The 12747-nt window shown below is 48.1% G+C and overlaps 1 protein-coding gene across 3 annotated transcripts in view; it reads left to right on the top strand.

The window, feature by feature from the left end:
• Positions 1 to 12747, top strand: part of RBM6 (RNA binding motif protein 6) — a 59768-nt gene that overhangs the window by 39617 nt on the left and 7404 nt on the right. For 2 of the 3 annotated variants that reach the window (XM_040075918.2, XM_040075919.2), the window contains exons 7-15: positions 3680 to 3754; positions 6010 to 6070; positions 7515 to 7583; positions 8159 to 8410; positions 8913 to 9073; positions 9803 to 9900; positions 10382 to 10424; positions 11003 to 11063; positions 12012 to 12103. In XM_040075918.2, coding sequence (XP_039931852.1) covers positions 3680 to 3754; positions 6010 to 6070; positions 7515 to 7583; positions 8159 to 8410; positions 8913 to 9073; positions 9803 to 9900; positions 10382 to 10424; positions 11003 to 11063; positions 12012 to 12103 — 912 coding nt within the window. The remainder of the gene's footprint in view (positions 1 to 3679; positions 3755 to 6009; positions 6071 to 7514; positions 7584 to 8158; positions 8411 to 8912; positions 9074 to 9802; positions 9901 to 10381; positions 10425 to 11002; positions 11064 to 12011; positions 12104 to 12747) is intronic. The other variant, XM_040075920.2, reaches the window with a different exon arrangement.

Here is a 12747-nt window from a genome sequence, read left to right as displayed (position 1 = left end):
TGAAAAATCCCAGCGTGCTAACTGTAAATGCTAATTGACAGACAAGCAGCCGAAGCGGTGGCTTGTGCATTGCCTGACCTGCAGCAGGCTGTCTCCTGGCCCTGGTAGTTGCTCCATAGGTTCCCTAGGAAGTGGGATCAGAGTGCTCATGTACCTGCAGAGCCAGGCTGGCCTCTGTGCAGAGCAGTTCTGTTACAAACAGGGTAAACTAGAGGTGAGCTAAACCCAACCTCACAAGTGGGCATGATGTGTCCTAGGGTGCGGTGTGGCTTTTTTCTCACAGGTAGGCCTAGCTTCCTGGTGTTCTTTAAAGCTTCTTTTGGGAACAAAAAGCTTGGAAACTGCTTTAGTCAAACCAGCTTTATTGCTGAAGCCCTGTGCCCTGCTGACAGTCTCCAAAGTGCTTTTGGAAGGATTGAATCACCTGGGGATATCATGGCTAAAGGATTTTCTCCTTTCTCTTTCCCTCTGTAAAAGCAACCTGTTCCTGTGGGGTTTGTCCCTGCTCAGTGAAGAGCTTTGGGATGTGGCTCTCTGCAAACAGGCTTTGTGGTTTCCTGGCACAGCTCTCTAGGACCATCTCATGGCAGGGTTGCTCCATGGATCAATGCTGACAGGAGTATTTACGTACTTGGCCATAGGGCAGATTTTTTAGTAGCTGAACTGACTGGGACTGAATTGTATCACTTAGATTAGAATTCAGTGTTGCATCTCCAATGACCTCTTAGCAAAAAAATCTGTGTATAACTATGTTTGAAAGGTATCAAACAGTAGCACAAATCGTTGCTCCCAGCAGTAAAGTCCCGATGCTCTGTTTTAACAAATTTGGCGATTCAGAAAACAGTAGAGTCTGTTTGTGCCCTTGGAAATCTGGGCATTTCAATGGCTGAGAGCTTTCTGTCTTAATACTGCAAAGCTGAGCTGCCTTTTAAACCCTTCACTGGTGAGTCAACTCTGTTTACTGCTAGTTATGAGGGGGAGGTTCCTGACTGGGAAGACCAGACAGACATTTCTGTTTCACTCCGACTTAGAAAAAGCCTAGCTGCTCCAAAGTACAGGGTATTAAAAATACAGAGGAATTAACGGATATAGTGCAGGTTGGTGAAAAAGTCCAGGATAAAATGCCTGAATGTGGAAGAGATATGGTGCCAGACACTATATGTGGCATACTTTAGGTTTACCCCTTTTTTCCTCCTCCTTAGCACTGTTCCCTGAAATTTGCAGAAAATCTTTGTCATTTCACCAAGATTTGCTCAACTGAAATCTGCTCAGTTGGACTGAAATTTAGGATATTATCCAAAATTTTTTGCACACTAAAGGAAGATATAGATGAAGAAGAGTAAGCAGGGACAGTCACTAGAGGAAATAAAGGTTCTGAAAATATTTGTGATGGAATCTAGTACCAAAATGGGAGAATGAGGAATCTGAAGCCATTGAATCCTGGCAATGTGTGTCCTAAGTGAAAGACTCATTTTGGAGACTTAAAAGATGATTGCAACCTTGAAAATTGTTTTATCAAGAAGAAATCAGTAAGAGAGATCTTGCTGAAAAAGTGAGCAGGCAATCAGCAGGGTGTTAGGGAAATCAGGGATTAATTATGCAAGTGACACTTTCTGCAGTCTCCAAAAATGGAATTTGCTGAAGGGACCGGCACCACTAGCACAACATGCACTTAAATACCATTTCCCATAAAACCAAAAATAATCTTAAGGCTTTTTGGCAAGGCTTGTCCTCAATGGCTGGTAGAAGAACGAAGCTCTGTGATGGATTGCCCCTGCCAGAAGAGATGTTCTCTGATGAAGTTTTTGGTTTCCTGAGCTCTTAGGCAGGGCTGCAGCTGCCTGCTGTGGGGCTGCTGTTCCCAAGGACTTCCCTGGGCTCATGAAGATGTGCACCCTGCCTTCTCCTCCTGCCTCTGCTCATTGTGTCCTGAGGCACCCATAGGCGTTTCTAGCCTATTCCTGGCACTGCCCATCTCTTAGTGTGTGCTGGGATGTGGTGGGTACCCTGCTTAGGAGAGAGAGCATGTCTGTCTCAGGGACCAACATTTCCAGTAGCACAGCCTCGATTTCCACTTCCCTTTCTCACTTGTGTTTCCTCACGTGCCTTAAAGAAGGTGCAAAGCCTCTTGTAGACAGGTAAAGAGAGCAATGCTCCCTGCTGTGAATAGACCCTGGGCAGATTCTCCAGAGATGCAGCAGTGTGCTCTGGGTGCACACACCAGCCTTCAGCGAGGTCGGGTAATGGTTCAGCTTTCTGTCAGCAAAGGCAAATCCACGTTGGAAAGCAGTGCTTGAGCAGCTGGGTGGCAGAAAGGAGCCCCTCAAAGTCTTCAACACAGGCCTGGTAGGAAAGGGAAAGCATGGCTTTGGTTCATAAAAGGCAGGATGTGAAGAGGGGAGGTGGTGGAACCCTGCTGTGTTCTTTCGTAGGAGTTAAGGGATTGTTGTACTGCCACTCAGTGATTCCCTCCTATGAACTCTTCACTCCCACTTTGCATATTCCCTAGCATCTCCCTCACGTTCTGCAGAGCAGTTTATGCATGGGTGTATCATGACTTCTGAATAATAACTCTGGGAACTTGCTTTCTGGTGTTCATGGTTTGCACTGGGGGTTTTTGCATGGTGAGGCTACTGGGTCAGAGTACCTGGGAAACTTCTGACTCAGCAGAGGTCCTCAAAATAGGCTGGGACCATTTACAGCTCCCTGACATCTGTCTGTGCTATCAGGCAGCTGCTCTCCAGGGACTTGGGAGACCTGGGTCTGGTTCTCTTTATTGTTACCGAGTCTCAAACTATGGTGTTGGGGAATGGAATTGGCTGCGTGGTCTGGCAGTGCCTCCACTGACGGGAGCTGTCTCGTGGCTGTGTGCATCTGTGACTTGGCCTGCCTGCATCCTGCGTGCCCCGGCGTGGCCTCTTGTCCATGGCAGATGGGAGCCACCAGGAATCGTTGCTGCTCCGGGCAGGAGCCGGGGGACTTGTGCCTACGACCCATTTTATCTGCATTTCAGCAGAGCTTGTGGGTGTGCTGGCACATCTCCAGAGCATCACTTGTGGATCTGGAAGCAGTGTATCTGTGGGCAGAGGAGGCCCTCAGGTGCTGCTGCTCAAGCGCTCGAGGCCAGCCTTGGCAAGGAAGGGCTGGCTGCAGGGCGCTGGCTCTGCTGGGCCAGTGGCAGATTTCTGGTGTATTTCTCTGAAGAAAAGCCATGGTTTCGTGACTGGCACGAAGACTAACCCAAGTATGAAAATTCTCTCACCTGAGAGGATTTTTCCACACGTTCCTCGTCAAGTAGCTGCCTTGAGGCCAGCCTGGTGGTGGCTGGCGCGAGGGAGTCTGTCCAGCTGCTCCTTGCAAGCACCTGGACTAAAGCAGATTAAGGCAGTTTCCCACTCTAGTTATTTGTCTCTGCTCTTCCTGGGAGGTGGCAAGGCCTCTCCTGCCTGGTTCCTCTGGAGCTAGCTAACACAGCCTTGTAGCCCCATGCTAGAGCACAGGCTGTTTCCCTCCCACTTCCATGGCAAAGCTCCAGCTAACTGAACTGGGAGACTTTCTCCCCCTTTCACCCTGTTTCACTTGCAAAACCTTTAGGAACCAGAGATTTCACCCCTTTCTTTGCCTCTGAGTAACCCGTGTGTGCTGGGCACGTTTGTCATTTACCCCCTTGTCTCAACAGGGAACTCTTACGATCGGTGGCAAAGAAGTGACGCTTGAATACACTCCGTGCCCAGAGTTTTGGCGCTGCAAACGTGTAAGTATGTGCTCAGAGCTGTGCTGTGCTTCCCCTGCTGGCACTCTTGGCAGTGGCAGCTCAGAGGACTCTCAGACATTTGCTTGGTGGCCAAAGTAAGCTCAGAGTAATTAATACCTGCCCTGAAGCTCTTGCCCCTTCTGAACTGTGCTTTTGCCTACCTTGTTTTTGGTCCCAGCTCTGCGTGCATGTTGCTCTGGTACAGGTAGCCAGATTTTTTATGTACAGAGCAGCCTTGTCCCTATGCAGTGTCTCCTTTTTAAAATGTGGGAAAAATAGCATGTGGATCCTTTCTCCTTGAAAACCACAAGGAGACTGTGATTCTGCCAACTGGAATGGAGCAGGCTTCGCTCTGGTTTGTGTGTGTAACCACCCCTCTGCTTCACATAGGAACCCGTGGTCTTGCTGTGACTGTAGTAACTGCAGCAGGGAAGGAAATGTGGAAGTGGATCCAAGTCTAGGCAGCATGAGCCAAGTCTAGTTCCAGCTGGAACTGGTCCATTTCTGGGAAAGCACAGTTGCCCAAGGGTCAGTTTGTTCCTGTGCCCTCCCCAAGGTTCTCCCAGTACAGGAACTTGAGGCTGCAGCAGGCTGGAGGCAATTGCTGGAGAAAGGACAGGATTGTTGTTGTTTGCATTCCCACTGACTGCAGGCTGAGAGGCTGCAGCAAGATGTCGGAGTTCAGGGCATTCCTTTGGCTGCTCTGGAAGGTCAGAGACCTGGGCAGAGGGGTTTGAGACTTGGACAGGGGGGTCTGGGACCTGGACAGAGGGGTCTGGGGCTCTGGCACAGAGCCCAGGGAGACACTGATTTGATCCCAGTCCATGGGAAAGGCTTCCTACACTGCAAGATGAATTACAGGCCACAAGAGTGTGAAAGAGTAGTTTAGCTTATCACAGGGTAAAAAACGGTAGGTTTGGGTTTTTAGTATGGGAGTAGATGGGAGCAAGATGGCGGATTTTGGGCGTTGTCTCCTGCTTCTTCTTTCCTCTTCCCTCACTCCATTTTCTGCAGTGACGGTGGCACAAAGTAGTTTAAGGAGATTGGATCAAGGTAAAGATGACCTGTGTAGTATAAGTGATAGGTATTAGCAAATAATGATAAATAAAGAGTATGTAACAATTAGTATAAGAGGCAGCGACAGCCCAGTGTGGGGGGAATTGTCAGATACCCGAGCAGCTGCACAGATCTCAGTTGGGCATTGAGAGAATTGTAAGATAAGAAACAATAAACAAAGCGCACAACCTTGAAAATCAGAACCTGAAGACTCCGTCTCTTTCTTGTGTCTGGCTCAGGGCTTTGCAGGAGGCAGAGAGACTCTAAAACCACCTGAATCTCGGGACAAAAAACTGAGAGCAAGACATGAAAGGATTGGTCCTAATTAGAGTCCCACCTTGACCACTGGATCACCCTGGGCTACAGAGACCCTCATCCAGCTGACTGGATGCACTCAGCTGCAAGCAGAGCTGTTGCTCCATGCCTCATCTCTGCTTGCAGCGCTGCAAAGGTGGAGACACAGTTTTCAAGCAGTGGTTTCAAACAGTGCACTGAGGTGGCTGCACTGGATGTCCCCACTGTTGCTGTGCATAGCCGTGGCCTGAGGGAGCTTTCTTGTGCCCCAGAGCATCCACAAGGCTTCAGTCGTAGGAAGAAGTTGCTGTGAAACAAAAGCAATGTATTTACAAAGAACTTAAGGAGGGTGTCAGGAGTGCTGTGATTGGAGAGAGCTGTGAAAGTGGGGCAGTTGGCTCTCCCCACAGTGTCTCTAGGTGGGATAACTATCCAAGCCTCTACAGCTCTGTCTCTTGGTTAGCAGACACCTCATTATTAATTCTCCAAATTACGTCAGTATCTACAGTTCAGCTTAGATAAGAGCTTCGTCACTGCTTGAGGGGTGAGTTCAGGTTCGAGAATGCCAAGGTAACTTTGGACCCTTTGAATGAACATTGTGCCTAGCAGGGAGCTTTTGATCCAGCTTCACTTGAGAGGGGGAAGAGTCCCATCTCAAGGACTAGTGAATAAATATGTGCTCAGAAGTTGTTTGAAAGCCCTGTTCCCAAGGCAAACCCAGCTGTGAGTCATATGAGCATTTACCTGCAATTCCAGCAAAGGCCTCTACTGCCATTCCCCATCAATGTAACTTTTTCATGACTGCAACTTTCTGAAAGCATGCTGCAGAGTCTGGAATTCTGGAGCAGGTTGTACCCACTGCCTTCAAAACACGGCTTCCTCATGCTGTCCATCTTGCATTGCAGTGTAAGGTGTGTACTGTGGGCTACAGATCTTCCTGTTCCTATTGCAAGCTCCCAAGAGATGGTGAGTATATGTGGTTCCCTGAGCTTGGTCAGTTAAAAGTTTCATCTACCCTGGACAAGTAAGTTTCTCTTCTGGTTTTCCATGGCATCCCTATTGGTGGACTAGCTGAGCACTGTGTGGGTGGACTGTTTTGCTTCACTTAGACCCTTTTTGCCTGTCCACACTAAGGATATTACATGCAATGGGTCACTGGCAGGTTCTCTCCTCCTGTGAGGCTTGGTGGAGAAGTGTCTTACTGCCCACAGCCTTTCCCTCCTATTGTCTGGTATTGTCTTTTCATCCAGGGGGTTACAGCTGTGTGTCCTCTGGGACTGTGAGCTGGTGCTCCTCGCCAGAGGTGAGATGACTTCCCCTGGACCCACCGTCCTTGGGAAGCTGCACGGTTTTAGTGTCACTCAGAGACTCTCAGATTTGCATCACTTTTGAGACTCTGAGATTAGGATCACAGAATCATGGAATCCTTTAAGATTGGAAAAGACCTCTGAAATCAAGCCCAGCCATCATTGCCAAGCCCACCAGTAACCGTGTCTCTAAGCACCACCACACCTACACATTTTTTGAACACATCCAGAGATGGAAATTCTACTGCTTCCCAGGGCAGCCTGTTCCAATGCTTGACCACCCTTTGGGTCAAGAAATTTCCTCTAATACCTAATCTAAACTTCTCTCAGGACAGCTTGAGACTATCTCCATTTGTCCTGTCACTTGTTCTTGGGAGAGGAGGATTAGAGGTGAATCCAGGATTGGAATTGCTGAACTCACCTTGCTGGCTATAAAAAGTGCCTGAGGGGAATTCTCCAGTAGCTTCTTCTCACTGCACCAGCACCTCTGATTTCTGAGGTGGGAGGCCACAAGAGCCAAAACACGCTTCCTTGAGGAGCTGATTTCTTTGGGATGATGGCTGTGCCCACCTTCACTGTCCCTGGGTGCAGTACCAGGGGCTGCAGGGCCACGAGTGAGTCCTCCACCCTCCTCTGGCACTGCCTGTGCATTCCAGCCATTGTTGAAGCCTTGACTCTGTATCTTTGAGCAGGCTTCTATGTATTGCCCCAGGCAGAAGGGCTGTACATCAACTGCTGATGCACAGATCTCTGTTTACTGAAGCACTGCCCCTGTGGTTGTGCTTTCCGTGCTCTGTGGCTCTTCCATCAGTGCTGTGAAGGCAAAATTGACACAGCTGGCCCAGTGCAGCTGTGGATTGTAATGAAGCTGTCCAGGAGAAAATTAAACAGAGCCTTTAAGCCCCTGTGAAGACAGATTGTGGCGAGTACTTCTTACTGACCTGGTTTTCTTGGGAAAGGGTGCAGTAAGGTAGCCTCTCTATCACTGGGTGAAACAAAGCAACTTTCTAGGCATTTACAGTGGTTATTGCCGCTTTGTATGAGTTCTGGTGTGCTTTGTGACTGAGGGGTGTGAAATGGACTTAAGTGTACCTCTCTTACAGGGAGCAGGGCAGGCCCAGAGTCCAGAGGTGGTGCTGAGGGAGAGGACACATCGGCTGAGCAAGAATTCAGTAAGAGACTTACCCTCCCCATCTCTAGGGTTGTGCTCATGTCTCTGTGATTTGCAGAGGCAGTTTTCACAGCTGCAGGTGCAAACTGGTTTAATGTGCAAATTTTACATGAGGTTCTGTCGCCAAAACTCTGCACTCTACAAACTGCAGACAAATGAGAGCAAGCCTGTCTAAGGTGAGCTGTGCTGGCAGCCGAGCGAGGCACTGTGCAGCTTTCCCAACAGTTGTGTGCAAAATCGTTGTGAGTCCTGCCATGCTGCCCACTGCCCAAACAAAATGAGAGCAGGGACTTGCTCTCAGGGACGTTAAAGAGGGAAGTTTCACTGTGCCACGTCTTGCACCCTCATTTGCTTCTCCTTGTGGGAAGAGGCTTCAACAGCATGTGCTGGCCTGGTGCTATCTGCCTGGTGCTGTCTGCCCCACAGATCTGGCTTCCCTTTCCAGCAGTGTTAGAAGCTCAGGTAGGATCTCTTTTGCAGTGAAGCCAGGCACTGCTGCAAGGGCCAGAAAATAGGAGGGAAAAAAACCACTGAAACATTGTTATCTGAAACCAGTTCGTTTCTCCTCTCTAACAGCAGAGACGAAGCTTGAAACACCTGAGCAAGAATTGTCAGGTCAACCAGGATCTCCAAAGCCGCCTCTCCAGCCCTCAGTTCCTGCTCCACAGCAGGAATGTCAGCCTCAGGAACAGGAGCCAAGGAAGAGAGATGAAGGGAGAGAGCGTCGGCCTTCACAGGAGAAGAGAAGGGACATGGACCGGCAGCAGGAGCTGCCCTCTCAGAGGGAAGCAGAGGAAGCCACGCCACCAGATGGTGGAGGAAGCAGAAGTGAGTGACACAAAGACCAGTTTTGGATTCCTCTTGTTTGCACTCCATGAGGCTGAATGCAGAAAGGGCAACGTTTCACTAAAACCTCTGGTGGCTATTTCTGTGTTGTGTGAATCCATGGTGTGGAGTAATGGAGGGCTGTCCAGCTACAAAGGCACTGACAAATTGCCTTTAGGAAAATTAATTCAGGCTGAGCTGGCTTCAGGATGGTGCAATTAACTTAGCACAGCTTCTCAAGTCTTTTGGGGGCCAGCAGTTACCCTGGGCTGAGCTCTGAGAGGGGGCTACTTTCTACTCCGTTTTCTAGGAAGGAAAGGTTAGCAACCGGAGGCGATAACTGGAGCATCTTGCAAGGTGGAGTGAAAAAAGCAATGGCTTTGAGTCTTGACTGCAAGAAGCCTGGAATGCTTTGAGTGAGTTTAGTCACAGTAAACTTGGTTCTAAATGATCTTTTTTTCCCTACGTTTTCTTCCCGGGCCACGTCCCTGACTGTATCTCTCAGCAATTATGCTGAAGCGCATCACTCGGTTCACGCCCCCAGAGGTGATTGTGGGGCTCCTGGCTCCGTACGTGCGTCTGTCCACGTCCAGTGTGCGCATCATGAAGAACAAGGCTGGGCGCATGGGGCAGACCTATGGCTTCATCGAGCTGGAATCTCATGCTGTAAGTAGCTTCTGCTTTCATGTGCTCCCGCTGTTGATATCTGATATCTGTAGAAGTAGAGAAAGCACAAGAGAAATACAAGAAATCCCTGTGCTTGTGAGGCTGCTGTGCTGGAGCGAGTCCTCTCTTCTGCTGGTCTGACAGGAACAGGTACAGGAATTAGCTGGTACAGCTGTTTTCTCCGGCTTTAGGAGTCAAAGATTGATTGTCGTCACAAGCTGTGATACTGATTGAGTTTCTCACCTCAGTCCATTTCTTTTTAGACACTCTAAACTTGAACACTTCTTGCACAGGTATTTCGTTTGCAGAGAACTTGAATCCAATCGTTTTTGTTTGTAGAAGGCAAGAATCTCAATTACCAGACCATCTCATGTTGGAGGGTTCACATTTTCTGTGTCTGGGTGGCTCCCAGGCTCCATAGCTGTTCTTTGATGTTGGTCCAGAGGGTGTTTACCCCTGGGGCAGCAGCAGCCACAGTGCTGCACTGTCTGGCAACTTTAGGAGAATGCTGTCCCCAGCTGGCTGCTGGAAGTGCTCATAGGATAAGCAGAGAACCTCACATTGCATTTTTCCCTTTTGTCGTATTCTAAATATCCTTCACTGACAGACAAATATTTAGTGTTGTTTTTCTCATCCTACTGAGCACAAAACATTCCTTTCAGGCGGACTGAATTGGGAAAATGTGCTGTTTCGGTCTCATGGAAAGTGACACTCTTTTTCCTTTTACAGGAGGCACTGAGGTTGCTAAAGATACTGCAGAACCTGGATCCCCCGATCTGCATTGATGGGCGTACGTTGGAAGTGAATCTTGCTACAGGGAGGAGAAGGTACAGACAGATGAGGCAGTGGGATTGTCCCTTATGTGCTGTGCCGTGAGGCTGGAACTCTGTTGTCAGAGCAGGTGCTTAAAGTTTGGCATGGGAGTTAGCACAGATGTTTCTACAATCAAAAAATGTGTTGGAGAAGTGAAGGCAATGGAGCTTGAAGAAGCTTCAGTGATTGAGCAGAATGGGATTAGTGATCATAATGCATCTTGTCCAGCCATCAATTCCCATTCTGCAGGAATTTGTGGGTTCAGCTTTTTAAAAAACATGTGGAGAGATTTCATCTTTGTAGACACAGCAGAGTGGAGTCATATTTCTTGTGGAGACAGTGGTTTGCCGAGTCTGTCTCCTGGGATGGACACAGCCCAACATGTGGCTAGAAAAGATGGTCTTTCTGCCTTTATTGGTCCTGATGATCATTTTGGATGTACTGAAGTTAATGCAAAACCCATTTGCCATTAACATGCAACCTTTATCTCAACAGGAATGACTATGGGGAGCATGGTGGCAATTCCTACTATGGCCCGGTAGGTCTGCACAGCTTCCCTGCAGGTTGCTTAAAGGGAGGGAGCACTGGGGGGTGATGGGCCTGGGTGTGTTAGGCTTTTTCTCTTTGGACTGCTGAAATACTGCAGAGCATATTTCACCATGTTTGAAGACGGGGTGATAATGCTCAGATGTGCCCGCTGCTGCTCTGCCCCTCATACTGTTTTTCATGTGCAGAGAAGTGCAAGTCGGTGCTGCTGGAGGAAGTTCTGGGCTGGGTTACTTGATGTCACACTTTACAGAGTGATTTCACTGATGACTGATCTCAGGTCCCAGAGTGAATGTCTCTTTAGTGTTTGTTACTAGACTACAGGACTCTTCCCATATACAGGACAGGGTGAAGACTTCCATATGGATTGCTACGAGCGCCTCTCATGGAAGCTGCAGAGATCTCGTGCTTTGTGACACTGTCCATTGCTCTGTAGATGAAAACCTATGTCTGCTTTGTTTAGGATGGCCAAAGGAGCCCTCCTCTTGAACTTGGGGCCTGTCACAGGGAGGAGAAGCACTATGTTTGTTAAAGAGTCTCTGACCTGTTTGTGTTGTTCACTTACTCCAGGGCAGAAGGGGCATGAGAGACAGGAGGGGTGGCGAATCGCTGAGACGCACCAGAGCACAGTGTAAGTTAAACTCTGCTTCACTCCTACTGTGGAGACTTTTCTTCCTTAAAAGGGCACTGACATGTAGAAATCAGCCCAAAAATATTTTTAAAGGCTAAGAGTAGGTTTGTTTGCTACACCCACTTGTGAGTTCCTTTGCCAACTTTGTTTAGTCACATTTTCCTATCTGATGATGTGTTTCTCTCTATTCTCACTGTGCGAAACTACATGCAGATAAAGGAAACTTGCTGCCTATTTTTCCTTGTTGTGGAAAACTGATGGGATAAAATGAGCCTGGCAGTTACTAGAGAATACAGAAGAAAATACACTTGATGCAGCAATATCAGTAGCTGGAATAGCACTCCTGATTGTTTCAGTGATTTATATATAGCATTTCTGAGGTCTGTCAAAGGACAGTTTGTAAATGAGCAGCCTTCCTGACATTATGGGTCTACTACCCCTAAGGCCTTTGGGTTTTCCTGTAGAAATAGTTCACTCCCTTTTCTTCTCGGGAGCTTTCATGTGCCGATGGGGTGGAAGGGATGTGGGGAGTGTCATCACTTTAAACAGGATTGAGAGAGAACAGCTTTTCCTTGTTCACAGGAGTGGGTGGATGCAGATACTCATTACCCCATTCTTAGGGAAATTACTGAATTTCATGACCAAGTGTTGTGGTCTTGTGATCTCAGCACAGCTCCTGTAAATCTGTTTTGATGTGGAAGTTTTGCCAGAGTCCTAACCAGAATTGTGAAAACTTATCACCCCTCTTGCTCCTTAAGGAAAAGATTATATAGGTCAAGTGATGTGAAGGTAGTCATACCTCTCTTGACAGGAAAAAAAAGAAAAAATAGAATTCTTTCCTGTTCTTGATCTTTTCACCAATGTAATTTTTGTTTGTGCTTTTGTCTTTGTAAAAGGCAAGTTCTGCTTTTGGAAGCCTGTGGTGCTAACTCTTGTCTCTCTCTTCAGCACCGTCAGATGTGTCCACATACATTTATGATCCTGACACTGGGAATTACTATGATCCCATAGCTGGGACATACTATGACCCCAGAACTCAGGTGAGTGCATGGGAAGGAAGCTTTACATGCGACATGTTCTTACAAACTGCTTTTCTCTGGAGGGATTTTGCAGCCAGATCCTGAAGATAAGCCAGCATAGGGCGGTACAGAGGCAGCTTTTTGTCTTTCACTCTGTCTTCTGACCTGTGTGAAAGGGATGCACATTGCAAAATATCAGCTTAATGAGAGGCTAGGAACCCATTAGCTGTGTGTTGAACCAGCTGTAGCCGCCTCTGGCCTCTGAAGCGCTGCCTTTGGTGGGTTTTTTGTCTGCTTTTCCTCAAGCAGACTTACAGGCAGAGCATCATAGCTAAATTTTGCTGTAGACATGTGATGTGTGACTATCTGTAAGAAGGAATGGACTGCAGAGCTCTGTTTTCATCTGTGGTCTCTTTGCTTCTCAACCCTAGCCAGCAGTAGCTGTAAGGATGCCAAAAAAGAGCCATCAGCAGAGATTTTCTGGAACTGTAATCTTGTTTCTGTGATTCTGGGGATGTCCATGTTGTGGGAGAGCAGGGCAGTGCTCTGGTGACCTGGCTGTGGCCACCTGTCTTCTGCCCCAGCAAAGTTCTGAAGCCTTTGCCCTCTGCAGTCCCTTCTTACTGTGCTAGTCCCCCCAGCTCAGCACAGACAAGAAGCCCAGT

This window comes from Hirundo rustica, chromosome 12 (assembly GCF_015227805.2).
Source record: "Hirundo rustica isolate bHirRus1 chromosome 12, bHirRus1.pri.v3, whole genome shotgun sequence".
NCBI classification, from domain to species: domain Eukaryota; kingdom Metazoa; phylum Chordata; class Aves; order Passeriformes; family Hirundinidae; genus Hirundo; species Hirundo rustica.
The sequence above is the reverse complement of the archived record's forward strand: the minus strand, read 5'-3'. Positions and strand labels throughout refer to the sequence as shown.